This window comes from Schistocerca americana, chromosome 3, assembly GCF_021461395.2.
Source record: "Schistocerca americana isolate TAMUIC-IGC-003095 chromosome 3, iqSchAmer2.1, whole genome shotgun sequence".
NCBI lineage: Eukaryota > Metazoa > Arthropoda > Insecta > Orthoptera > Acrididae > Schistocerca > Schistocerca americana.
Genome location: NC_060121.1, coordinates 54,389,624 through 54,417,519, shown reverse-complemented (window position 1 = coordinate 54,417,519; position 27,896 = coordinate 54,389,624). Strand labels below are relative to the sequence as shown.

The window sequence follows — 27,896 nt, the reverse complement described above, 5'->3', positions numbered from 1 at the left end:
TATCCAATTGCTTGGTATATCTTTAGTACTATAACATTTTTCGAAACTATGATCCGACATTGCAGTCCACTTCATTTTATGTTTCAGTCGGCCTGAGCTGCTGTCCTACACGTTACCATTCTCTCATTATTTGTAGGAAACTGATGTATGCATATGATGTATGGGCTCTTTTTAAATGTAAAACTATTGGAGATTATTCAGATATATACTTAAAATCTGATGTTCTATTGCTTGCAGATGTATTTGAAAATTTCAGAAAATTATGTCTTGATACATATAAATTAGATCCTGCTCATTATGTAACATCACCAGGTTTAGCTTGGGATGCTCTTCTTAAATCTACAAATGTAATATTGGAGTTAATTACAGATGTAACCCAATTACAATTTGTTGAAAGAGGAATCAGAGGAGGTATTGTTCATTGCTCACACAGACATGCTGTAGCTAATAACAAGTATATGAAGAGTTATGATTCTTCTAAGGAAGAATCATTCATTGGATATTTTGATGTAAATAATCTGTATGGGTGGGCAATGATGCAATACTTACCTGTTGGTAATTTTAAGTGGTTAACAGCAGATGAGGTACAAACATTCAATGTAATGAATGTATTGGATGAAGCTGATGTTGGATACATATTAGAAGTTGATCTGAAGTATCCCAAAAAATGTCATGACCAACATCAAGATTTTCCTTTGTGCCCTGAGAAAATGAAATCTCCTAAGAGTAATAGTAAAGCCCCACCTAGATTAATGTGTACACTTTATGATAAAACGAAATATGTTTTACATTACAGAAATCTTAAACAAAGCCTCTCTTTAGGTCTTGAATTAGAAAAGATTCACAGAATTCTATCATTTTCTCAGAAGGCATGGATGAAACCATATATTGAAATCAACACAAGAAAAAGGATTCAAGCTAAAAACGATTTTGAAAAAAACTTTTTTAAGTTAATGAATAATAGTACCTTTGGTAAGACTATGCAAAATGTAAGAAAAATGCGAGATGTTCGATTGGTAACCTCATGGAATGGTAGGTATGGTGCAGCAGCATATATTGCCCAACCAAATTTTAAGAAGAGGGTTATTTTCGATGAATCTTTAGTTGCTATAGAAATGGCAAAAACATCAGTAGTATTTGATAAACCGATTGCGGTAGGAATGACAATCCTTGACATTTCTAAAACAAGTATGTTTAACTTCCATTATAATTATATGTTGAAAAAGTATCCTCTACAAAAAGTGAAAATGTGTTACACTGATACTGACAGCTTTGTATATCTTATATCTACAAGTGATTTGTATAGTGATATCAGACCCGACATTAATTGTATGTTTGATACCTCTGGATATTCATCTGAAAATAGATATAATATTCCAATATGTAACAAACGTGTAATTGGTTTAATGAAAGATGAATTTAATGGAGAGATTGTAACAGAATTTATTGGTCTCAGAGCAAAAATGTATGTAATAGATACTGATTCTCATTCTACTATAAAGAAGGCGAAAGGTGTGAAATGTGCATCTCTGAAGGAAATAAGTATTGATGACTATCGTAGTTGCGTATTGGATAATGTACCAAAAATGACTACACAATACACTATTCAATCTAATTCTCATATAGTACACACTATAAAGCAAAGAAAATTAGCATTAACATATGATGATGATAAAAGGTATGTGGAAAAAAATGGTGTATATACATTACCATGGGGACATTATAGGATAGAAAAACTTTCGGATGTGTAGCACAATATGTCATTATCAAAACTTGTGATATGTAAAATGTATACTTATAAAGTAAATAAAAATAGTAAGTCTATATAAGTTGTTCAGTATTTTATTAAAAAAATAAACCTTATCACTTACATTCACATTTAACAATTATCTCTAACATCATTGGCATGAAGTCGATAACAATATTGGTAACATTTTAAATATTCATCATCTTGCATACATTGTGGTAACAGTTTAAAGATTTGTGGAACTGAGATTAACTTAGGTAAGAGCTTGACAGGAAATAGATAATAATCTAAACCATTTAGATTCTGAGGTTGTCCCAGTTTAAGATATATTCTAAATATAGTTTTACAAACATTTATTGACTTTAACCATTGAAACACCATAAAAACGTCGCACTCATCTTCTTGGAAACCATAATCTTCAAGTTGTATGAGATTTAAGTCATCCGGAATAACATTCTTCAAGCACCGTAGAATTTCCATTTGCAGATGATTTCTAGAGTATGCAATTGTTTTACACTCTCTGTGCGCTAGAAGCAAGGTTCTTATAAGACTTTCCAGTGTACTTGCTGAATAAGGTACAGTATGAACACTTAATATTTTTTCAGCATCCTCAATCAAGTTCACCATTAAACAAGTCACAATATTGTGTCTTGATTCAATGATTATTACCTTATTCATTTTGATACAGTCTGTTACAAGAGCAGTACTAACAGTAGAATATAACTTTATAAGCTTATATCTGCACACGTTTTATCACGCGGTTGGTAGTGGGGTTCATATCAATAATAACATCATGTATTACAAGACAGTATGCCATTGTGTTTCTTTTAAAAGGATTCTTTGTTTCTATCTCAATCTTCATATCTATTATGGAGGATTTTATTGATTCATTTTGATGTGAACAATCAATAACAAATATGGGGTTGTTATGGAATTCAATTGGACTGAAAAGTGGTTTACTTAATCCATTATAAATATAATATGAAGGCTGAAATCTTGAATATAAATCATATGCTTGAGCCAATGTTTTGGTTTCAAAATCACATAGAAAGTTTTCTTCTGGATATCGCACAGAATTTAAATACACTTTCAAATTTGTTATATCTACACTATCAAATATACTAGAATCTTTGTCATAGGCTTCCCTATCAACTTGAAAACCCAAAATTACATATCTAGCAGTTTCCAGATGTGTTGTGAACTTAATTTGCCAGGACCAAAAATTAATCTCTGGTGCTATGCTTTCTATTAAATCCCAATGACGAAAGGCAAGTCTTAAACTTCTATCATTTTTCAAAATATTCCACAATGGAATTTGATTTTTATCTGATACATGCACATGAGGCATTTCCCACCACACTTTTTCCAGTATTATTTGCACATCCGGATCTGATTTAGTTGCTAATACGGACGATGTATCATTCCTGTTACGAATTAAAACTAATTCATGTCGTGCATTCAGTATAATTTTTTTATAATCTTCACAAAAGCCAAATATCATTTTCAAAGGAATACAGAAGTTGAAATGTCCTTTACTATCTACAAGTTCTTTGATGTTTGCAACTGAGCCCCATCCTGCATTTAACAGTATATTGGAATGATCAGGTGTAAAAGATGCGATTCCCTTCAGAAGTGTAGTAATTCCAGGATTACGAACATGGTCAACAACTTCATTATTAAGACGATATTGAAGTTCTGAAAATAAGAAAAGTGCACAGTTTTTGCCTAAATTAGCATCAGTTGCCTTAGTTTTAGCCGTATTTACTATTTTTCCTTCAATGAATAATCTACTTTCTGAAGGTAATAAGTAACTGTTTTCATTTTGAATGACAATTGATACTGAATCATTATACCCAAATACTGATTGTCCATACGGTTTGTATGCATGGTTCTCAATTCGATGAATTGAATCATCGAAAGTAATGGTTTCACGAACATTCAAAATACTGCTCATCGTTCCTTTTTCACTGTTTAGCAATCCATGCAGAAGTGTTGTTACCATCTATGGTGTTATAGTATTTATACTAATTTGTACCCTAATGACTTCAATAGCTGTTTACTGTATATAGTTAAAAACTTTTTTTTTTTAGTTTTTCTTACTTTTTTGATAGTGACACCACTTCCATTACTAAAATTACAGTTCTCCTTATACACAATTCCCATTACTTAATTCGTCTCAAGTGAAGCCTAACAGTTATTTCGTCTTCATCTAGTGGTACAACTTGCCCGTCTTGGTCACAAATAGATATTATCAAATCTGTTATGTATCTTGTAATGACTGGCATATAAATGGGTGAATTTGGTGTTTCCACAATCTTATATCCTGGAGCTACTGTTGGGCAAAACTGGTGAATAACATGAGAAGGTTCACCATTAATATAGGAACCACCTGATATATTACATTCTATATTTAAAACATTTATGTTCTGAATATTCACAGAATGGTTAGCTATTGATATAATGTGATCATCTTTATTGCCTTTAAACAATCCTTTTGTAAATCCTAGAAGGGATCCAAAATTGTTATTTAAATCAAAGTTTAGTGTAACATTGTGCTTTATTTTGCATCGATTAAGATGTTTATCATAATCAAAGTCAAGAAAAATTTTGAGAGATGAGCTTGCTAATTTTGCATTATATTCATCTGTTTGTTTTAACAGTTCAGAGAAAATATCTTGCAATTCGTATGAACCAGTGGGAATGACAAACTTCTGGAATATTTCATTGTGTTTAGAAAAATAGAAATTGCAATTCTGTGGAGTAACATTAGGTATCGAATTGTATGAAAAATAGTTCAGAAGCGCTATTTCATAGACACCATTTGATACGTCCAGTGATGGATTAAATTTTGTTACCAGCACTGATTTTTTTCCACTAACAATTAATGTTTTACCTTGTCCAATATCCATTGTGTGAATGCATATGTATGTACACTTGTAGCTCCTTTTATTCTTTAGAAAGAAATTTCAAACACAGGTGACCACAATTGTAACTACTAATTGCTTGAAAGGTATTGTAATTATATTTAAAAGTGCAATGATTCAAATATTTTAAGATTTCATAAGGTGGTGGTAGATTACCAAAGCTATCAAAGTAGTAGACAGTATCATTCTTCTTTTTGTATGCAACCCAGTGTGATCCAGGCTCTTTTGAAGTGTTCAAGTTCACAATTGCACTTTCAAATTTTTTTGCTGTTTTAGGTAATGTGTCTCTCATGAAAACACCTCGGAAATTAGGTATTTTCAACTTTTTTGCATAGAGTCTCAAATCGATATTTGTAAGAGGTCGATCTGGTAAGATCAACTGAATTTTTTTTTTTAGTTCCTTTATTTAGATAAAGTCCCATACCATTCTTTTTGTATGGGGTTAAATAAAGGCCATTACCCTTTTGCAAAGCTATAGCTTCAATCTTTCTATTATGTTGTTGCATCTCTGCCAACTGCTTACGGGCACTTTTTGCATCATTAACTGCTTTAGCTATACCAGAGGCTCCACCTGCAAGACTTCCAATAGCAGAAAGAGCTGCAAAAATAGGTATAAGAGGTAAAGCACCACCTGTTTTTGGAATAGGTATGAAACGAGTCTTATTCTTTTGCAAATTTTCGACTCCTGTCTTTCGAACACTGTCTACCGCTATTTTATGAGCAATCTTAGCTGTACTAAGAAGATTCCCATTCTTCTTTAATCCCTTCATAGCTCTACCTACCTTTGTAATAACCTTCTTCAATGTGTCTTTCTTCCTCCTTGAAGTATATTTTGCGCCCATCCCCAATTTAACTTTTGCTTTCATTGTTCCTGCAACTCCTAATGCAGCCAGTTTCTCACCAAGCTTTGCGGATTTTGCTTTAACACGTTCCCAAGCTTTCTTTGCTAACATTTCATCAGCTTTATGTCTTTGTGAAAGATTATCTGGAAATGTGGCGTATGCTATGTCATGCCCTTTACATGCATCATCTAGTGGATTGATACCACGATCACCACGTTGTAATCTCTTCTGTAGTTTGGTACCTGGACCACAATAATTGTATCCTGGTAGGTGCAATTCTATAGGGAGTTTGTTAATAGCTGTGTTTAAAATACGTCTGCCAACCTTCCTCTGAGCGTGTCTAGCCATTAAATGATTAGATTGGTAGGAAAAATCTACTTTTATATACATTACACCAAGCATCTGTAACACTTTTAACCAACATGCGCTTGAAGAAACATGTACTCCAACTACCAGTTACAAATATTTCATTTGATAATGTAGATGGTAAGAGGAAGAAACATGGTGATTTGTTACCAGATACTGTGCGATGCATTATTTGCGGACCCTCAAATTGTGGAAAAACTAACGTTGTAGTGAATCTTCTAATTCATGAAAATGGTCTAAAATTTCAGAATATTTATATATATTCAAAATCGTTGCATCAAGCGAAGTATAAATTTCTCACACACATATTATCTGGGCTTGAAGGGATCAAATTCTTTACATTTTCAAACAATGAAGATGTTATTTTACCTGATAAAGCCTTACCATCTTCAGTTTTTGTTTTTGATGATGTTATATGCGACAAACAGGACAACATAAGGGCTTATTTTTGCATGGGGCGACATTATGATATTGACTGCCTTTACCTATGTCAGACATACAGCCGGATCCCAAAGCAACTGATTAGAGATAATGCTAACATGATTATACTATTCAAACAAGATGAGTGTAATTTAAGGCATGTATACAATGATCATGTTAATACAGATATGGATTATGCTCAATTTCTAAACTTGTGTAAACAAGTTTGGGATAGTGAACCACACAGTTTCTTAGTTATCAGCAAAGATGATAAAATTCACAATGGACGTTATCGCAAGAAGTTTGATGAGTACTTTTGCATTTAAGAAGACTTCGCATTACTTTTATTTTAGTTTGCACAATGCAGTCCTCTGGAAATGTTCAGCTTGTTCTCTCTGAACCACAAGCAGTGAATGATGTAGCTACAAAGCAATATGTTGACAATTTCTTAGCTTCAATCAGTAAATGGATTCCGCAGCTAAAATCATTTTTCAGTATACTACATCTTTCACATGATGCAGTCAACTTTGGAAACAAACGTGTTTCAGGTTTGCGAGATCCACTGGAGAACAGTGATGCATCTACCAAAAAGTATGTTGATAGTTCCATAACTAGTCTTAGAAGGTTTGTTGACAATATAGTTACCTGGAACAAACTTAATGTTGTTTTAAGTGCATTCGATGTCTTAAGTGATTCTATCAGACTAAACTCGAAACGCATTAGCAACCTTTCTTCTCCTAAGGAAAATAATGATGCTAGCACAAAGAAATATGTGGATGATTCATTTATACAGCTTAAGAAGCAGTTTGAGCAAAAAATGGACTTGAAAAACAAGAGCTTCTTAGAGTCCGATGATAGAACCAATGTCATGCAACTTAAAGGTAAACGACTAAGTGGGGTCATAGATCCATTAATATCAAGTGATGTGGCTACAAAGGGTTATGTGGATAGAAAATATAATCAGTTAGAAGTAAAAATCAGACCACTTGTCGATTCCTATAAGATTCCTCAGAATGATTTACTACTGAATAATTTATCAGTCAGGGAAGGTGTTCTTGATATAAACAATATGAGAATTGAAAATGTTTTGGATCCAATTAATATGTATGATGCTGTTAATAAGAAATATGTTGAAAATATTGTAAAAAAAATCGATCATAAAGTAACATCTATGTTAGAAAATGAGAATAATATTCGAGTTAAAATGTCACAGCCTAATATAAATATGTTAGATCTCTTTGGTGTAACAGATCGAGTGTTTGATATACAACATAAGCGTCTTGCAAATTTGCGAGAACCAATAATAGAAACAGACGCAGCTAACAAAGCATATGTAGATAAAACGCTCTCTAAAGTAAGTCAGAAATTCATTTTACGCATAGATAGCATACCTTCCACAAATCCTAATTCTATACAATATTTGTTACATAATGGAAAGTATGAATATGATATTCCTTATACAGGAACTATGAAACTACGCTCAGCATCACCTGATTTGGAAGTGATTACATTTGTACACAATGGCAAGGAAACTGAGCTTGCGTTAAATGTACCCTTAAGCGTGAAGGAAGGAGATAAATTCAGTTTTAAACAACCGCACCCATTTCAATTGGGAAATTATGGTCTTCATGTGGAATTTGAATATGAGGTAATATAAATATGCTGTAATTTGACTATATTTCTCAGATGAGATGTAACCTCAGTACCTGTTTCAATCATTACCTAGTGCCAACCATACAAATAACTTGAAATGCTTCAACAGGCTGTAAACCGCAATATAAAATTGAAAAGGCAAATTATGTCTGCTAGAAGAAATATACGTAAAAAATTTTTATCCCTTAAGGAAAAAGAGATTAAAAGAAAAAAACAATTGGAGGAAGAATTGAAGCCAGTTTCTGATCCTCTGAGAGAACTTGTTTCTATTAGTAAAAGAGAAAAACTTTCATATCCTACATTTACAGCATCTCATTATAAAGAGGGAGTGAAACCAGAAAATCTTATTTCACCCGCTGTTGTATCATATGATCAAGAGGAAAAAGTGGAAGATGATGAGAAACCAGATATTCTCACTTCACCTGATGAGACATTAGTATCATCAATATTAAGGCAAATTCCTCCTAAAGAACGTGATGAAGTGTATGGTATGAGATATGATCTCCGTAATGGGTGGATGATAGGGAATGAAAAAGCGGTAATTGATGGAGCGGATATAATCATTAATGATGTAACATACAATGGTTCAAAAGGATTATATAATCTACTTCTTAGAAAAAAACCTTTAGCTAGAAGCTATACAAAATCTGATCTTCTTACGTATGCAAAAATTTTAAAAGCTACCAATGCCCATAAGAAAGGTTATTCTGCTCATAAACCAGTTAATATTAATAACAGTATAAAATATAAAACAATCATACGACGCATACTTCATTTAAATCAGTCTGATGTAAGCGAAGTTCGAAAATCATCTCGAGCAAATTTACTAAAAGCACATCGTCAGCTAAGTGAGGAAACTTTGGAAAGTGAACCTAGTATTCATAGTGGTAAAGGAATTACTGTAGATGAGAAAGAAACAGAAGGTAATGTTCCAGAAGTAAAACAGTGGAAGACATATAGCAGCAATTTACCTCCTGATTATGTGTACTGGGATGACCCAAATGAACTTGTTGAACGTCTTTTCTTTTTGCATGGGTCAAAAGCAGCAGGTAATTCATCACATGAAAATGAGATTATTTCTATTGAAGAAGAATTACGAGAAGCTGGAATAATTATGTAAGAGTTGGTTATCTAATCATTAGAATATATAAAGAGCAAATAACGAGTCAGTGACCACATAACACATGTGCACTAAGAATTGTAAGCAGGCCACACAATGTACCCTACATTTGCTGAGCGTCTAAAGACTTTTGAGAATGGTAACTGGCCCATCGACTTTTTGAAGCCTGAAGACCTAGCAGAGATGGGCTTCTATAGACCAAATCACAACAGTAACGATGATACTGTAAAATGTATGTATTGTAACATTGAAGAGAGTAACTGGCAATTTGATGACATACCATTTCTGAGACATATATGTCCTGCATCATACCATCTTGGTGGTATCAACACATGTTGTCCTTGTTGTACAGTTAAAAAACACTCTTTGATGCATACAGCACAACCAGCATGGCCTCAGTATTGCTGTCAACAAGTACGTCAACAGTCCTTCCATGATTGGCCCTCGTATATCCCAGTAAAGGCTGAAGAACTGGCTGAAGCAGGTTTCTTCTACTCTGGTACTGCTGATCACACTACCTGCTTCTACTGTGGTGGCACACTGCATGATTGGGTTGATGGTGATGATCCATGGGGTGAACACTATCGCTGGTTCCCTGGTTGCATGTATTTATGGTTGAAAAATAAAACTGATCTGGCAGATGATGTAGTAGATTTAAGTAAAAGTGTAAAATAAATTAATAACATTTTGTAATAAAATTATTTTTTTTACATTAAATGATATCTGAATAAACATATAAGCTTGTTTTTATTGCACACCTTGTGTGTGTGTGTGTGTGTGTGTGTGTGTGTGTGTGTGTGTGTGTGTGTGTGTGTGTGTGTGTGTGTGTGTGTGAATTTTACGTAAGGTCAGTGCCATCAAGTACATCACCATGCCATCATCATGACTTAACAAAATATAGCTATGTAGGTTGTGGCACTGTCAACACTATCACAGTGAGCTAAAGACGTCATATTATGTAAGGTCAGTATCAAAACATGTGGAAATAAGGTCAACGCTGTTGGCAAAAGTCCACCAAGTATATCATAACTTCATAAAAAAAATTTTTGCATTGAGCTAAAGATGTCATATTATGTAAGGTCAGTATCAAAACATGCGGAAATAAGCATGACGTCATTATGACGTCATAGTTACGTCATTATGACGTCATAGATAGGTTGAGAATGTGATGTCATAATTACATCATTATGACATCATCATTACGTCATTGTGACGTCATCATTACGTTGTTGTGACGTCAGAGATAGGCTGTGACGTCGCTGGTGCTTGAAGCCCCATTGCTCCACTACTCATGACAGAAGTAAATCAGGGCAAAATAGTTACGAACGCAGAATTCTCGTCGCCAACTGTTGTGGACTGGCAAGACAACCAATCCACTATGACGGGAAGCCGAAAGGCACGCGTTTAAGCTCATGCAGGCTGGCGTGAGGTCTGGAACAGGACAAGGTATTAAGACTAGCAAAAAAGGTACGTAGCTTCTGGAATACATAACTTTAATCCATAATTGGTGAACATCGGTCTCACGGTACATACATCACAAGATAAATAGCAAATGATAATGGCGCCTTGCTAGGTCGTAGCAAATGACGTAGCTGAAGGCTATGCTAACTATCGTCTCGGCAAATGAGAGCGTATTTTGTCAGTGAACCATCGTTAGCAAAGTCGGCTGTACAACTGGTGCGAGTGCTAGGAAGTATCTGTAGACCTGCCGTATGGCGGCGCTCGGTCTGCAATCACTGATAGTGGCGACGTATACTACCGAACCGCGGCCGATTTAAAGACTACCACCTAGCAAGTGTGCTGTCTGGCAGTGACACCACAAATTGCATGTTGTTGTAACAGTATATTTAACTGGCAATCACGGGTTGAATGTATGTGAACGAATATAAAATGTTCCTAAGCTAACTATGGAGAGGCATGCTGAAAATGAAAAGAAAAATGCAAACGGGGATACTAAAATGTTTTCCAGCGAAACTGAAAACGAATTGCAATGATATGATCATACATTTCAAGAGATAATGTTGGATTCGCATTTTTGGGCGTGAGAAAACTTGCGTTAGACTTTGCTCAACGAGTCGGTTTGCCCCAGAATTTCAGTGCAGAAGAAGCAATGGCAGACAAAAAGTGGGCTGAAGATTTCCGTCCAAGCAAAGGAGAATGAGAATGGAGCTACAGCTCGACCTGTGAAAAGGAAGTATTTTCGAGACTCTGTGCGGAAACCCCCACAGAAAATCATTCCTAAAATACAGGAATGGTGCCGTGAGTTTTTTAGAAACAGCGAAAGGAAGAAGTGACCAGACGCATGAAGTAAAGAAATGTGGACTCCTGCACTCCTGCGAAGTGGACGGGGATGGGGAAAGGAGGGAGGAAGTTGTGTCGTGATGGCAGCAAATGGTGTTGTGAGAACTAAAACATGGGACATTTCCTTAAACTTAGACTGATAGATATCTTTCAGGTCAGGGATATAGTTTATAAGGATGTTAAAGTTCATGCACACACTTACACATATTAAGAAACCAATTACTTAAGTTGTATCATTTGCAGATGTTTAGAAAATTAGATGTAGTGTGTTTTAGTTTTCCAAGATTTTTAGTTCCTTAAATCAGATACCAAGAACAGCGTCCCACAGTTGAGCGTGGCATTGTTTAAATATCTTTATAACTGGCTGTTTGGACTATAGTAAACAAAATCTCAAAAGTGATTAAATTTTGGCAACTCTTCCCTAGTCGTGTAGGTTATTGTATGCAATAGTAAGGAAAAGATTGTCTTAATAGTTACGAAATAATTTCTCTCTCTACCTTTATTTAATTTCATTGTTTTAGCTATGGACGATACTATTTGTTACAATTACCACGATTGTAATTTCGACCTTCGGTCTTTTTAAAGTGGTTAAATGTGTTGAAAATACAACAACTGTCAATAAAACAGATAAAATGGATTTAAGCCTACGTTCATTTTATTAACGTTGATTATTGCTGTGTTGTCAGTACCTTTAACGACTATAAAATGCCCGAAGGTGGAAATTACAAGCGTGGAAATCATAATAAATAGTACAGTGAATGGTGAATGTGATGCCATTAAACAAATTCTATGGCACTGCAATCGCACAACAAATCCAACTGAGAAATTTGTCGTTTGTTTCGGTGGTATGGAAGTCAGGAAGAAATGCGAGACCGCAGAGCAGCTTAAGACTTCTCAAAGATTACGTCTGGAAAACGTATTCGTTTTGTGTGAAACATATTAGCAGGTACCATGAAGCCGACCAAAGAAATGTACATCTACATCTGCATCTACTTAGGCGCAGTCAGCTTCAAATGCCGGTCCTCTAAGCTTACTCAGAGTGTGCCTTGAGAAAAAAGTCGCCTTGCCCCAGGAATTCCCATTTGATTAATGAAAACTTCTGGGCTGAATTGCCGTGGTCCATATATAAAAATTCCTCTCCTTCCTCACGTTTCGTTGCCTACTGCGGTCAACATCTACCGTGGTGGGTCGGCGACTGGCTGCTAGGCTCGCTCGCTCGCTGTAAAACACTGGCGACATATGCCAGGTGTAGAGGCAGTGTAAGCAGCGGAGCTGGTGTTCCTGCGCTGACCTGTGGTGTTGGCAGTGGGACCTACCTTGACGAGCTGTCCTCAGTGAGCGTCGCTGGCTATAGAGACGCTCTTTGTATCTTCATCGGGACTGTGGGAGAGGGCTACTCCCGCAGTAGGTCGGGCCAGCGTCTTGTAGGCCTTTAGTGGATCTGTTGGCCCAGCCCACGAATTAGACTACAGTCAGAGTGTTCTGCGTTCTTGTAGAACACTCTGGCGATTTGCCGGAAGCGATATCGTCAGGAAAGGGATGCCTGCTTCCTCATGGAGCAGCCTCGTCGGGTAGCGAGGCGGCTTGTGGAGCGCAAGTCGCAGCGCCCTATTCTGGACGCGTTGGAGCGTCGCAATGTGTGTCGCTGCTGCGTTACCCCACTCCACGGCCGCATATTCCAGAACCGGCCGTACCGTGGCCAGGTGCATGGAGAGGCCGTGGAGTGGAGGAAGTGTACACGAGGGGTTGAGCAGCGGGTACAACGCACCTAGTCTCCCTACTGCTTTCCCTCTGTCACGGACGTGGGGCAGCCACGTCAGGAACCTGTCCAGTGTGACACCGTGGTTTCCAGAATGAGATTTTCACTCTGCAGCGGAGTGTGCGCTGATATGAAACTTCCTGGCAGATTAAAACCGTGTGCCGGACCGAGACTCGAACTCGGGACCTTTGCCTTTCGCGGGCAAGTGCTCTACCAACTGAGCTACCCAAGCACGACTCACGTCCCGTCCTCAAAGCTTTACTTCTGCCAGTATCTCGTCTCCTACCTTCCATACTTTACAGAAGCTCTCCTGCGAACCCTGCAGAACTAGCACTCCTGAAAGAAGGAAGTTTCATATCAGCGCACACTCCGCTGCAGAGTGAAAATCTCATTCTGGAAACATCCCCCAGGCTGTGGCTAAGCCATGTCTCCGCAGTACCCTTTCTTTCAGGAGTGCTAGTTCTGCAGGTTTCACATGAGAGCTTGTGTGAAGTTGGTCGGCGATGTACAGAGAGTATAGCAGGGGGCCGAGTACCGACCCCTGCGGCACTCCCGCTCGAATCTGCCGGATGTGCCACCATCTGCTCAGACGTGGAATGTGCGGCCCGATAGATACGAGCGCTGTAGGACCACGTGCGACGTCGGTACCCCGTGTACAAAAAGTTTGTACACGAGGCCGTCGTGCCACACACATTCTTAGGCCTCGGAGACGTCGAGAAGCTCCGCCCCTGGGTACTCCCGCGTCTCCAGCGCTCGCATCGCCTGCTCCAGGAGGCGCAACAGCTACTGGGTGGTCGAGCGGCCGCTCCGGAACCCGAACTGTTCCTGGGGGATGAGTTGCTGTTCCGTCACCTGGCGTAAAAGCCACTCCACGTACAACCTCTCAAAGACTTTTGAGAGGGACTGGAGCTCGCTGATCGGCCGGTAGTTGGCTGCCTGACGTGGGTCCTTGCTGCTCTTGCGGATGACAACCACGCGGAAGGGAAAGTCCCAGAGCGAAGGATGCTGTTGAAGATGAGCGCCAGAGACTGGTGTACCTCTGGCGGTAGCAATCTCAACTGGCCGTTGGTGACACCATCCGTGCCACCCGCCTTCTTGGGGTTGAAGCGACGGAGCTGCAGATCGACTTCTGCAGCCGTGATTTCCTCTATCGTGTCGTCCTCTTCACGCGCAGTGAGGAAAACAGGGAGGCGGTCCTCCACTGGGCGCACGTGGTCGTCATCGAACACGTCATCGGCGGGGTGGAAATTTTCCGCGAACGTGTCCGCGAGGAAGCTGGCTTTCGCATCCGGCTCGTAGACAACGTTCGCAACCACGTGGAGGGGCGGGACTCGCTGGTCACGGCGAAGGAAGCGCCTGGCTGCCGCCAAGAACTGCCATCTGTCGTCGTTAGGGTGGCCACAAGGCCTGCCCAGTCACGATCCGGTGATCATCTATGGCGGCCGGAATCTCACGCCGCGCCCTGTTGAGGCGGCGATTCGTCTCGGCCAGCCGCGTGAGCTGCCGCTCTCGAAAGAGGCGATTTTTGTGCGTAATTTTCTCTAAAATGGTCGGCGGGAGTTGGTGCGACATTTCTCGAACCCCTCCTACAACTTCTGGATGGGGATGAGAGGTTAGACGTAATTGTCGCCTACGCAGATGACCTATTAGTTGTTGTAACTGCAAACAACAGAGCCCAGTTAGAAGAGAAAGCCAGTGGAATACAACAAACAATTACACAGTGGTGTCACAACAACAAACTCAGGATAGCCGGAAACAAAACAACATACACTTTACTGAAAGGATCACTCCAAAGGAATCCTTCGGTTAAAGTTGGGGACACAAACATCAAACGAGCACGCATTACGCGCTATCTTGGGGTACACATAGATGAAAAATTGAATTTCCACGAACACATAAGGCTAACAACAGACAAAGCAGAAAAAATACTGCACAAACTGGTGAGGCTAAATTCAAAACAGTACAGACTACCTCTACCAGTCATACGTACATGCCACTGTGCGCTCTTCGAATCAGTACTCAGCTTCGCAGCTAGCACGTGGGCACATAGGCTGAACGTGGTCACCAACAAAGCATCCGTCAGACGAGGGCAGAGAAGTGTCCTACTTAGGCTATACATGGCAAGGTGAGTGGGATGTAAGTGATAAGGGACGTAGACTGCACAACTTCCTCCCTGACGTAAGGGAGAGGTTGAGAATGAAACATATGGATCCCAGCCGCGGTATGGTACATTTCTTAAACGGACACGGAACTTGTCCCACGCACTTAAACCGCGTGAGTCTGAGGCAGACACCTACATGCACATGCGGGAAGAAGGTTCCCCAGAACACACTGTCTATTTCTGCGGGCAATACGCAGACAATAGACATACACTACACTTAGATTACACAGATACAGACATAGATCTATACACAGCAATAAGAGACGAAGAACAGTGGGCACAATTGAACGCACTGACAAACAGTATTTGAAAAACAACACATGAAGGGTATATGCGGACACGAGATTACAGACATGCCTATGTGCAGTGTAACAGTAATCTCCAGAGGATGGACAGCGATACCCACAGTGACAACGAAAATAGTGACAATGAGGAGGAACAGGAGGAGGAAGGTGAGATGTGACAGTAAATAAGCAAAAGTGCTGGCAATCTAGCCAAGAAAACACCAAATGGTGTACATGGATGGGCACCTAAAGTAGTTAATACGTAGGATTAGTAATAAATAGGATAAGCAACATAATATCTCTACTAATAACCATTTGTGAGTGTATGTGTGTGTGTGTGTGTGTGTGTGTGTGTGTGTGTGTGTGTGACTGTGTGTGTGTGTGTGCGTGTGTGTGTATGTGTGTGACTGGCGGTTAACGGCTCGAAGAAACCATTCCGAGGTATTCGCTGTCAGTCCCATTCGGTGATGGTACTAACATATCTCTCATCTATCCTATCTTCCTTTTATATTCTTCTTAAGAAACAACAAAATTTTATTTATATTTCAACCTTAAATTATTGTTATTTTGAAAAGTATCATTCTGTGTAAATGTTGTAGATAAAACAAAAGGAAAGAATGCTGTAAAAAGATGAAAAACGAAAATTGTAAGATGTACGACCTGTTATAAACATCCGGTAACAGGTCTATACTTTGGCAATAAATAAATAAATGAAATAAATAAAAACAAAACTAACGGTGACAGACGTGAAGTGCCCGACACCTTTCAGTACGGCGACGCCGAGCACGTCAGGCTGGCCGCGATGGGAGAAGGCGGTGAGGCCCAAGGGCCCCAGTACTATCGCGCCCTGCCGTTGTGTGGCGCGAAGGAGGCGGCGGCGGCCGCTGGCGTTGGTGATGCGTGTGCTTGCGTGTGCTTGGCGTTCAAGTCGCCAGCAGTGAAGATCTTCCCGCGCAACGCCAGCAGGGCGTCGAAGTCAGCCCCCTGAGCAGTCCCCTCGGCGGCCTGTAGGCCGCAACGAAGGTGAGGACCCCCGCCGCAGTGGTGACAGCCACCCCAGTGGCCTCCACCGCGGTGAGGGGCGGTACATCTACATCTGCATGATTACTCTGCAATTCACATTTAAGTGCTTGGCAGAGGGTTCATCTCCCTACCATTACACTCCTGAACAGTGCGCGGGAAAAACGAACACCTAAACCTTTATGTTCGAGCTCTGATTTCTCTTATTTTATTTTGATGATCATTCCTACCGATGTAGGTTGGGCTCAACAAAATATTTTCGCATTCGCAAGAGAAAGTTGGTGACTGAAATTTCGTAAATAGATCTCGCCGCGAGGAAATACGTCTTTGCCTTAATGACTTCCATCCCAGCTCGCGTATAATATCTGCCACACTCTCTCCCCTCTTACGTGATAATACAAAACGAGCTGGTCTTTTTTGCACCTTTTCGATGTCCTCCGTCAACCCCACCTGGTAAGGATCCCACACCGCGCAGCAATATTCTATCAGAGGACGAACGAGTGTAGTGTAAGCTGTCTCTTTAGTGGACTTGTTGCATCTTCAAAGTCTCCTGCCAATGAAACGCAACCTTTGGCTCGCCTTTCCCACAATATTATCCATGTGGTCTTTCCAACTGAAGTTGTTCGTAATTTTTACACCCAGGTACTTGGTTGAATTGACAGCCTTGAGAATTGTACTGTTTACCGAGTAATCGAATTCCAACGGATTTCTCTTGGAACTCATGTGGATCACCTCACACCTTTCGTTATTTAGCGTCAACTGCCACCTGCCACACCATACAGCAATCTTTTCTAAATCGCTTTGCAACTGATACTAGTCTTCGGATGACCTTACTAGACGGAAAATTACAGCATCATCCGCGAACAACCTAAGAGAACTGCTCAGATTGTCATCCAGGTCATTTATATAGATCAGGAACAGCAGAGATCCCAAGACGCTTCCCAATGGAACACATGATATCACTTCAGTTTTACTCGATGATTTGCCGTCTATTACTACGAACTGCGACCTTCCTGACAGGAAATCACGAATCCAGTCGCACAACTGAGACGATACCCCGTAGGCCCGCAGCTTGATTAGAAGTCGCGTTGTGAGGAACGGTGTCAAAAGCTTTCCGGAAATCTAGAAATACGGAATCAACTAGAGATCCCACGTCGATAGTGGCCATTACTTCGTGCGAATAAAGAGCTAGCTGCGTTGCTCAAGAACGATGTTTTCTGAAACCATGCTGATTAGGTATCAATAGATCGTTCCCTTCGAGGTGATTCATAATCTTTGAATACAGTATATGTTCCAAAACCCTACTGCAAACCGACGTCAATGATATAGGTCTGTAGTTCGATGGATTACTGCTACTACCCTTCTTAAACACTGGTGCGACCTGCGCAATTTTCCAATATGTAGGTACAGATCTATCGGTGAGCGAGCGGTTGTATATGATTGCTAAGTACGGAGCTATTGTATCAGCGTAATCTGAAAGGAACCTAATCGGTATACAATCTGGACCTGAAGACTTGCCCGTATCAAGCGATTTGAGTTGCTTCGCAACGCCTAAGGTATCTACTTCTAAGAAACTCATGCTAGCAGATGTTCGTGTTTCAAATTCTGGAATATTCCATTCGTCTTCCCTGGTGAAGGAATTTCGGAAAACTGCGTTCAATAACTCCGCTTAAGCGGCACAGTCGTCGGTAACAGTACCGTCGGCACTGCGCAGCGAAGGTATTGACTGCGTCTTGCCGCTTGTGTACTTTACATGCGACCAGAATTTCTTCGGATTTTGTACCAAATTTCCAGACAATGTTTCGTTGTGGAACCTATTAAAGGCATCTCGCATTGAAGTCCGTGCCAAATTTCGCGCATCTGTAAGTTTTAGCCTATCTTCGGGATTTCGCGTTCTTCTGAACTTCGCATGCTTTTTCCGTTGCCTCTGCAAAAGCGTTCGGACCTGTTTTGTGTACCATGGGGGATGAGTTCCATCTCTTACCAATTTATGAGGTATGGAACTCGCAAGTGCTGTTGCTACTATATCTTTGAATTTGAGCCATATCTCGTCTACATTTGCATAGTCAGTTCGGAAGGAATGGAGACTGTCTCTTAGGAAGGCTTCTAGTGACACTTTATCCGCTTTTTTAAATAAAATTATTTTTCGTTTGTTTCTGGTGGATTTGGAAGAAACGGAATTGAGCCTAGCTACAACGACCTTGTGATCACTAATCCTTGTACCAGTCATGATGCTCTCTATTAGCTCTGGATTGTTTGTGGCTAAGAGGTCAAGTGTGTTTTCGCAACCATTTACAATTCGCATGGGTTCGTGGACTAACTGCTCGAAATAATTTTCGGAGAAACCATTTAGGACAATCTCTGAAGAAGTTTTCTGCCTACCACCGGTTTTGAACAAGTATTTTAGCCAATATATCGAAGGAAGGTTGAAGTCCCCACCAACTATAACCATATGAGTGGGGTATTTATTTGTTACAAGACTTAAATTTTCTCTGAACTGTTCAGCAACTATATCATCGGAGTCTGGGGGCCGGTGGAAGGAACCAATTATTAACTTAGTTCGGCTGTTAAGTATAACCTCCACCCATACCAAATCGCACGGAGCATCTACTTCGACTTCACTACAAGATAAACCACCACTGACAGACACAAACACTCCACCACCATCGGAGTCTGGGGGCCGGTGGAAGGAACCAATTATTAACTTAGTTCGGCTGTTAAGAATAACCTCCACCCATACCAAATCGCACGGAGTATCTACTTCGACTTCACTACAAGGTAAACCACTACAGACAGACACAAACACTCCACCACCAACTCTGCCTAATTTATCTTTCCTGAACACCGTCTGAGGCTTCGAAAGATTTCTGCCGAACTTATTTCAGGCTTCAGCCAGCTTTCTGCAGCTATAACGATTTCAGCTTCTGTGCTATTTTATTAGCTGGACTTCGTGATGTTTGAGGGAAGCCTTGACGTAGATGGCCGTCCCGCCACCAAGGGTCAGCCTGTCGGTGCGATAGCACCGATAGTTGGCCGCCTTCACACGAATTCCCGGCAGCAGGAATGAGTCGCACACGAGGTAAATGTCAATTGCCTCGTCGCGCAAGAACGCCATGAATTCCTCTTGCTGGGGGACCGAGCTGTTCGTGTTGAGGGCGCATACGGTGAGGCCACGGATGTGGCGGTTATCCATGGTGGGCAGAAGCAGCAAGGCCAGCCTGGAGGGCCGTCGTAACTGCGGTGACGAGCACCGAGAGTTGCTCGAGCAGCTGCCTCAACGACCGCAAAAGCGATCGGGATCCGAGGGTGCCGTTGGGGCGGCCTCCGCTACGGGGGCGGCTAGTTGCGACCGCGCCGTAGAAGGCGACTGCCGTGTATCACCGGCAGCTAGTTGCAGTGGCGCCGCAGCACGAGTTGCCGGCTGCTGCCACGGCAGAGTGTCGGCGGCAGTCCGTTGCGCAGCGGCAGGGGTGGCCCGCCCCGCGCGCCGGCGACTCCTGCGTGGGGCGGCATCGCGTATGCCAGGCGTGGTTGCCGCGGTTGCCACTCGCCCGGGGGAAGCCGCGGACGGTGCAGTCGGCTGCTACCACTCGCCAACGGCCTGCTCCGTTCGCTGGGTGGAGGAGGCAGACGGTCCGCCTTCGGTGGCGGCAGCAAAACTAGTGGACGGGTGCACTTTACGAGAAGGAGCAGCCACGCGCCGTTGCTGGTTGAGGCCCCGTTTGGAGGCCGAACAGCCTCTGTAACTGGCAACGTGCTGCCCGCCGCCTCTCGCCTTTGTCCCGAAGCGGCTCCACCGCGACCTCGACACGGCCGACCCGCTGCACCTGGAAAATCTTCCGGTTTTCCAGGTTGTCGATGAGGGCAACCTGGTACAGTGGCATGTCTCGGTGAGTTCCAGGGACTTCATCGGGCCGGTGGACCGGATGCCAGAGCCGATGTCCTCGAGCTCCTCTCGGAGGTAGTCCGAGACAAACTTGAGGGGAAGGTGGTGGAAAACCACATTCAGAAGTCTGAGGGGGTCGGAAAGGGTGCGTGTAGCACGGGAGGCCATCCTTGCAGGTGGTGTCCATCACCGCGCGGTACTCTTCATTGGACGTCACTGTGACCTTGTAGAGGTCACGGCCGGCGGCCTTGACAGTAGTGGACGTTGCCACCCTGTCAAGTTTCCGCTGGAAATCCATGTAGGCGCCGTCCCATTGGACGAATGATGGGCGGCGGGGGCGGCGGCTTCTTCTGGGGCGTCGTCGTCCTCTGCCGCGTCCGCATCAGGCTGCCGGGAGGCAGCAGGCGAACGACTGGGTCGCTGCGTCTTCGTTGCCAGCCTCGGCTTGGCGGTGCTCCGGGAGGAGCTCGCGACCGTCTTCACAGCCTCTATGGTGGAGGCGCGGGAGGCCCTAGACGCCTTCTTCCGCGGACTCGCGGTGTTAGAGGTCAGGGAGGCGTTGTCGGAATCGTCGTGTGTCACAGCCCGGCGTTTGCTGGGCGCGCGGGCATCGTCAGCGTCGATGTCGCGACGCTCTGCCTCTGCAATCGCCTCAGTAAGCTTTGCGCCCGGCAGTTCGATGGCGGCCACCTCGGTGGCCTCTGCAGCGGACTGTGCCCCCGTCCAGACTGCGGGGTTTCCCCTAGCGCAGGACGGGGCTTCAACTGGCGCAGGCACGGGCTCTTCCTGTGTCTCTGGGGCCAGAGGAGCGACGCGGGGCACAACGACCTCTCGAGTGGTCTCGGCAAAGATAGGACCCCCCGTGAGGGAGCTTGTTCATAAGAATGAACGCTCGGTCACGAGAGCGCAGGTCAGAAGTAAAAGAGTCATCGTTAGCGTAGTCAGGAGTCGACTGCCGGTTCGTCATAGGTGGGGGGCCGGACGGGTCCGCCTTCAGGATCAGCTCAGTCGCCTGAGCTGGCCCCACGGACGACGATCCGCCAACCCTTCGCATGGCGATACACCTCTCTCATCGATATTTCGAGCAGCACTCGAGTGCGTGCGTAAGCGCGTGTGTCGTGCGTGCGTCGTGTGGCTGCTAGGCGGTGGAGGTCCCGCTTATACAGAGAGATTAGATGGCGCCACCTCTCATCACGTGCTTTCGCCTTTAAAACTATCTCTGGCTAGTGCCATCTTTCTCGACTACAGGTAATCGATTGTCACTTCGTAGGTGCAAAGTCGACCGCCATATCTTGTCTAGTTTTATTCCTTCTTATTTTTTATTAAAATTATTTTCGTGCTTGCAGATCTCTATAGCTTCTCTATACATGCGTGTATAATAATGTGAGGTCGTAGCTATCATCACCGTCTTTGAAAACGTGTTCCGTTACATCTGAATTGTCAATTTGTCCCAATCTACAGTTCCTTTTGTGTTCTGTTAGGCGGGTATTAACACTCCTTCTAGTTGTTCCAATATAAAACATGCAACAGCTACACGGAATTTTATACACACTTGGGGTAGCTAACGGGTGTCGTGCGTCTTTCACCGATCTTAAAGTTTCCCTTATTTTCTTGGTAGGTCGAAAGATTGTCTCCACTTTCCCAATACGATCCGTGGTGTTATGAATAAATGGAAGTAAAACTTTTCCAGACGACGTTTGTTGTTGTCGTGTTTTTTCGGACACTTTTCTTCTAAGGTGGAGTGCTCGATCTATCTCGTTGTCAGTGTACTCATTTCTCTTGAAAGCCGTTCGTAAGTGGCTTGATTCATATTGCAAATAAATAGGCTCACAGATTTTATTAGCTCTGTCCACAAAAGTTTTTATGACTCCTCTCTTCTGGCTAGGATGATAATTCCGTGTAGTTGTGGCATGGTTTATATTGGAACAACTAAAAGGAGTGTTAATACCCGCCTAACGGACACAAAAAGAACTGCAGATTGGGACAAATTGACAAATCAGCTGTAGCGGAACGCGTTTTCAAAGACAGTGATCACGAAATAAAATTTACTGAGACAAACGTGATAGCTAGGACCACACATTATTATACCCGCATGTTTAGAGAAGCTATAGATATCTACAAGCACGAAAATAATTTTAATAAAAAAGAAGAAGGTTTAAAACTAGACAAGATATGGCAGTAGACTTTGCACCGACGAAGTGACAATCGATTACCTGTAACTGAGAGAGATGGCACTACCCAGAGATAGTATTAAAGTCAAAAGCACGTGATGAGTGGTGGCGCCATCTAAGCGCTCTATACAAGAGGGGCCTCCAGCGCCTAGCAGCCAGTCCCCGACTCACCTCGGAAGATATTGCCCGCAGTAGGCAACGAAACGTCAGAAAGGAGATGAAGTTTTACATATGGACCACGGTAATTCAGCCCGGAAGTTTTATTTAATGAAGACACCGGCCGTGAAAGCTTACATGTTATGATTAATTCCCATTTGAGTTACATAAGCATCTCCGTAATACTTCCGTGTTTTTCGTACCTATCGATAACAAATCTAGCAGCGTGCCTCCTAATTGCTTCGATGTATTCCTTCAATCTGTCCTGGTACGTATCCAAAACACTCTAGCAGTATTCAAAAATACAAGGCACTAGTGTCCTATATGCGGATTCCTTTACAAATTAATCACACTTTCTCAAAATTCTCCCAATTAACTGAAGTTCACCATTCACCTTCTCTATCACAGTCCTCACATAATCGTTCCATTTAATGTCGGTTTACAACTTTACTCCTATACATTCAAACAATGTGATTGTGTTAAGCAGCACACTACTAATGCTGTATCCGAACACTACACGTTCATCTTTCCTTTTCATCCACATTAAGTCACATTTATCCTCATTTAGAGCCAGCTGCCTTCCATCACACCAGATAGAAATTTTGTCTTATTCATCTCGTATCCTCTCACAATCAATCGACTTCGACAGCTTCTCCGAATCTGTACTAACCTTTAGTGTCGTCATTGCGCATTCCACTTTGAACCCAGAGTGCAACAGCCTCTGCCTCTGCATCATTTTCAGAAGTTCGTTCTTAAAAAAATTGTTAGTCTTTTCCGCCCTCAATCCACCTTCTGCGTTCATAGTTCTCCAGACCACGATTTACAGTCCGCTTACACTTTGTCCATAAAAACTTTACATCGATCTTACTGGAATTACATGATGTCAGATCACTGACTAAGTGAGATGCTAACGACTGTTTATCTGCTCTTTGTAGCAGAAATAATCTCCTAGCCTTCTTGACTGATGAAATAACTTCCGTAACCATAGTCGTTATGATGTCATCATGATCCCCGTCTCTATACTAACGCTATCGGCAAGGTCCGGCCTGTTTGTACCTACAGGGTCTGAGAGATCTCCATCGCGTGTGGTCTGCCGAAGTAGGTGCTCAAGACAGTTTTCAGAAAATATGTTCAATAGTCTGAGTTTTGGTATACTCGGCACACTCTTGACACTGAGGGTCACGGAATATTAAATTCCCTAACAATTTCCGAAATGGAATGTCCCGTGTTTCTAGCTCCAGGGATCAGAGTCTGTTAATTCCCGTCGCGCGGCCATAATCACGGCGGAAGCCTTTTCACGTTAATCAGGTGACTAAAACTGACAGCTCCGTCAAAGCATTGCCATTTTATACCCTGTGTGCTTGATATTACGGCCATCTGTATATATGTATATCGCTACGCCAATTTTGTCACCTTAGTGTAAACGAGTCTGAGGTGAGAATATTCTTAAATGACTGTAATATGATTTTTATTAATTAACTAAGGACTTATAGTCGTATAGAAGTAATTGAAACATCCAGAACCAATTCGATCAGCAGAGCACGGTATTTTGGTAGAAACACCTGGAAACCAGTCATTCATTTGTTCCATACAAACGTAACATAATTACGAAACTGCACTTGACCTTGTATTGATATGGAGAGCTTTTGTCTTAAAGAGAAAGTTGTTATGGTGCGCTATACTAATAATATAGGTTGATAGCTTACAATGTTTGGCAAGTTTGCTTCTTACATTTGCTTTCAGTATGAAGTTAATGTTGGATCGTTAAAACATAGACTATTTCCATACATGCAGCGTTTCGTTCTTAATAAGAAAAGCTTAGAAATAAATAAGCAATCAATACGTTTCGTCGGCTCCGGTACTAGTTAACTTTTCCGATATTATCGAGGTATCGCATCGATTCTGGTTCCGAACACCTATAACTGAATTCAGGGCTGGCCAGAATCACAGTACCGAATGAACAATAATTTGTCGTTCACAGTACATTAATCGTATTCCATTGAAACCACGAGGAAGGTTCTGGGACCCGCAAATGAGTCAAGAAATTTCATTTTGTGTAATTGTAATACAATGAAATTACTAAACATTGTGAAACAGTACATATTCTAGGCTCGAAATGGCAAACTTATTGACGTCGTGGTTTTCTTGGGCCCACATTGTTATGATGTTTATGTGTACTGGAACAGTTGTTACCTCACTTTTGGAAGATATTTCTGTTGTGACATATTTATCCCATTAGACAGAATGGAAAGTTTAACTGCTGCAGTATCATAACGCCTGCACTAGTTGCACCAATGTTACACACGGACATTATCGCTGCATTTATTTCCTCGAAATCTATCTATTTCGGCCATGACTGTATTGACTGTGACTATCCTTTAGACGACTACTAACTGATTCTGGTCGTCTCCCCACTTGTTAGTGAGTGCTACGTTGCTAGGTTGTCAGGACCTGCCCTCTTCAATCTCTTTTTCAAATCATTTAACATGCAAGTGGCACAATACTGCAGCGTAGCTAATAGCATTTCGTGCTGCAGATCACAAGTTCAAACACAGCCTATAGCATTAATTTGCTATTAAGTATTTATAAGTTTAGGAAGGTTCTTGAAATGTGTAACGTTTGTGATGTTTGTGTATTATGGAATATTCGATGTAAGTATGAATACCAGCATTCTGAAGTATTCGTTGTTTATATCAACACCAGCATTCTGCAATATTTGATGTCTGTATAAATAGCTACACTCTCCGTGCAGGAGTTCACTTCTGTTGTAGCTCCACGTTGACGTCAGTAATAAAAATTGCTTTAGTTCTAAGTGGTCTATTTCGCTAATGACCCTACCTACGGATTTGGACTTGACTATGGTTTCGACGTGACAACAATACGAAACATTAGTGTCAAATTGCACTCTTAAAGTAATTTGCAGAGAAGCAATATGTCAATAGAACATTGCTCTGGCGTTATTCCGGTTACTAATATGTGGGGTTTTACTAGCCATGCAAGATGTTGTCAAATCCAGTTTGAAAATATCGGGACTTACGGACTTGAGAATAAAAGATGGACAAGGATCTAAGATTCGGAACATAAGAAGCACGTAAATTAATATTTTCTTATAATACATTGATACAGCTACACTTGCATACAAAAGATAGGTTCTTCATATATATATATATATATATATATATATATATAATCAGTCATTACCTTTCACCACAGACAACGCTGTGGCCGATAGCCTTCACTGAACGACCGACAGCAGCGGCGTTTCCGTAGAGTTGTCAATGCTGACAGACACACAACACTGCGTGAAATAACCGCATAAATCAATGTGGGACGCACGACGAGCGTACCCGCTAGGACAATACGGCGAAATTTGGCCTTAATGGGCTACGTGCAGCAGACGACCGACGTGAGTGCCTTTGTTAACAACACGACGTCGCCTGCAGCGCCTCTCCTGTGCTCTTGACCGTATCAGTTGCACCCTGGATAACTGGAAAACTGTGGCCTGCTCAGACGAATACCGATTTCAGTTGATAAGAGCTCGTGGTAGAGTTCGAGTGTGGTGCAGACGCTACGAATCCGTGGACCCAAGGTGTCAACAAGTGTTAGCTGTTGGTGGCTCCATAATAGTGTGGTTTGTGTTTATATGGAATCGACTGGCTACTCGGTTATGTTCGTCTACTTGGAAAACATTAGCAGCCTTCCATGAACTTCATGATCCCAAACAGCTACGTAATTTTTATGGTAGACAATACGCCATGTGAGCGGGTGACAGTTGTTTGCGATTGGTTTGAAGAAAATTCTGGGCAATTCAAGCAAACGATTTGGCCACCCAGATAGCCCGACATGAACTCCGTCGAACACTTATGGTATATAATCGAGAGGTCAGTTCGTGCACAAAACCCTGCGTCGGCAACACTTTCGCAGTTGAGTCGATGCTACGTTGAGTTGCTGCACTACGCCGAAGAAAAAGAGCTCCGACACGATATTAGGAGGTACGCCATGACTAAGTCGCTTGCTTGCGTCCGTCTGTGTAGGCAGGCTAGTCTCACGAAATTCTGTGGCGCTTTTTACCCGATTTTTACTAACAGATACGCTGATTCGTGAGGAAGGATTTAGCATCTAGTTTATATACATTTGATACATACTGTCTGAATTAGGGCGAATTGAAATGAAATTGTGAAAACGATACCATTGCCATCTAGCAAACAGCCGCCTTAACCAGACACAGCAGCGGTGTCTCGTGAATGCAGCAAGCAGGACCTAATTCATAATATCTCATGTGGTGGTGTAGCGAGCAGTAGAACGTGTGGCTGGAAGCGGAAAGGTTGTGGGATCATATCCCGGAGCGAGCAGTAGAACGTGTGGCTGGAAGCGGAAAGGTTGTGGGATCATATCCTGGAAGAGTTCCCTTTCTCCACTCTGTGCCTTAACCGAGTATCACCTCTGAATGATCTAGCGATACGCATTTCGAAATATGACTAAAATTTCAATCTGCCAATTGCTGCTTCCCTCAGATTCGCACGCTCAATTCACTGCAAATTCCTTGAACAATGGGCAGTCAGTTACTCTACACTAAAGCATCGTAGTAAATATCGGCAATGACGGAAAGGTAACCACTTCATTATCAGGTTGTGATGAGACACAGTTGGAAATAATGAACCAATAAATCCCCTCCAATCTTTTGAGAACAATTGCATTGCGGAGAAAACATGCGAATCCAAAATATGTGATGTTTTATTTTTTTTCTAGGAGTAAAATTTTTTCCAAAAAGCAACTTTGCTTCGTTGACTGGCTAAAACCGGTACGGATATTTTTCGGTATTTGTTTGGCCTTTGTCATGTCAGGTGCTTTTATTTTTAATTAATAACCGGATAAAATAGTCGCAATACCAATTACCCATTGCAACAATGCTAAACCCGTCCGTTTTTAAATAAAACGTTTTTTAAGGTTCAAATGGTTGAAATGGCTCTGAGCACTATGGAACTTAACATCTGAGGTCAACAGTCCGCTTGACTTAGAACTACTTAAACTTAACTAACCTAAGGACATTACACACATCCATGCCCGAGGCAGGATTCGAACCTGC

At 41.9% G+C, this 27,896-nt stretch overlaps 1 protein-coding gene across 1 annotated transcript; it reads right to left on the bottom strand.

Moving 5' to 3' along the window:
* Nucleotides 1-2,480: 2,480 nt before the first annotated feature.
* Nucleotides 2,481-20,110, bottom strand: LOC124605868. Its single transcript, XM_047137815.1, has 3 exons — nucleotides 19,993-20,110; nucleotides 5,132-5,269; nucleotides 2,481-3,442 (listed from the first exon to the last, which is right to left on the bottom strand). Exons 1-3 carry the CDS (start codon nucleotides 20,108-20,110, stop codon nucleotides 2,481-2,483), a joined length of 1,218 nt encoding a protein of 405 aa, XP_046993771.1.
* Nucleotides 20,111-27,896: the final 7,786 nt, after the last annotated feature.

Coding starts and splice junctions, on each gene's coding strand:
- LOC124605868 (XM_047137815.1), bottom strand. CDS start 20,110: ATGCCGCCCCACGCAGGAGTCGCCGGCGCGCGGGGCGGGCCACCCCTG. Junction 5,270..19,992: donor ACTCGTGCTGCGGCGCCACT/GCAACTAGCTGC, acceptor CTATTTTTGCAG/CTCTTTCTGCTATTGGAAGT. Junction 3,443..5,131: donor AGCTATAGCTTTGCAAAAGG/GTAATGGCCTTT, acceptor TCTTATTTTCAG/AACTTCAATATCGTCTTAAT.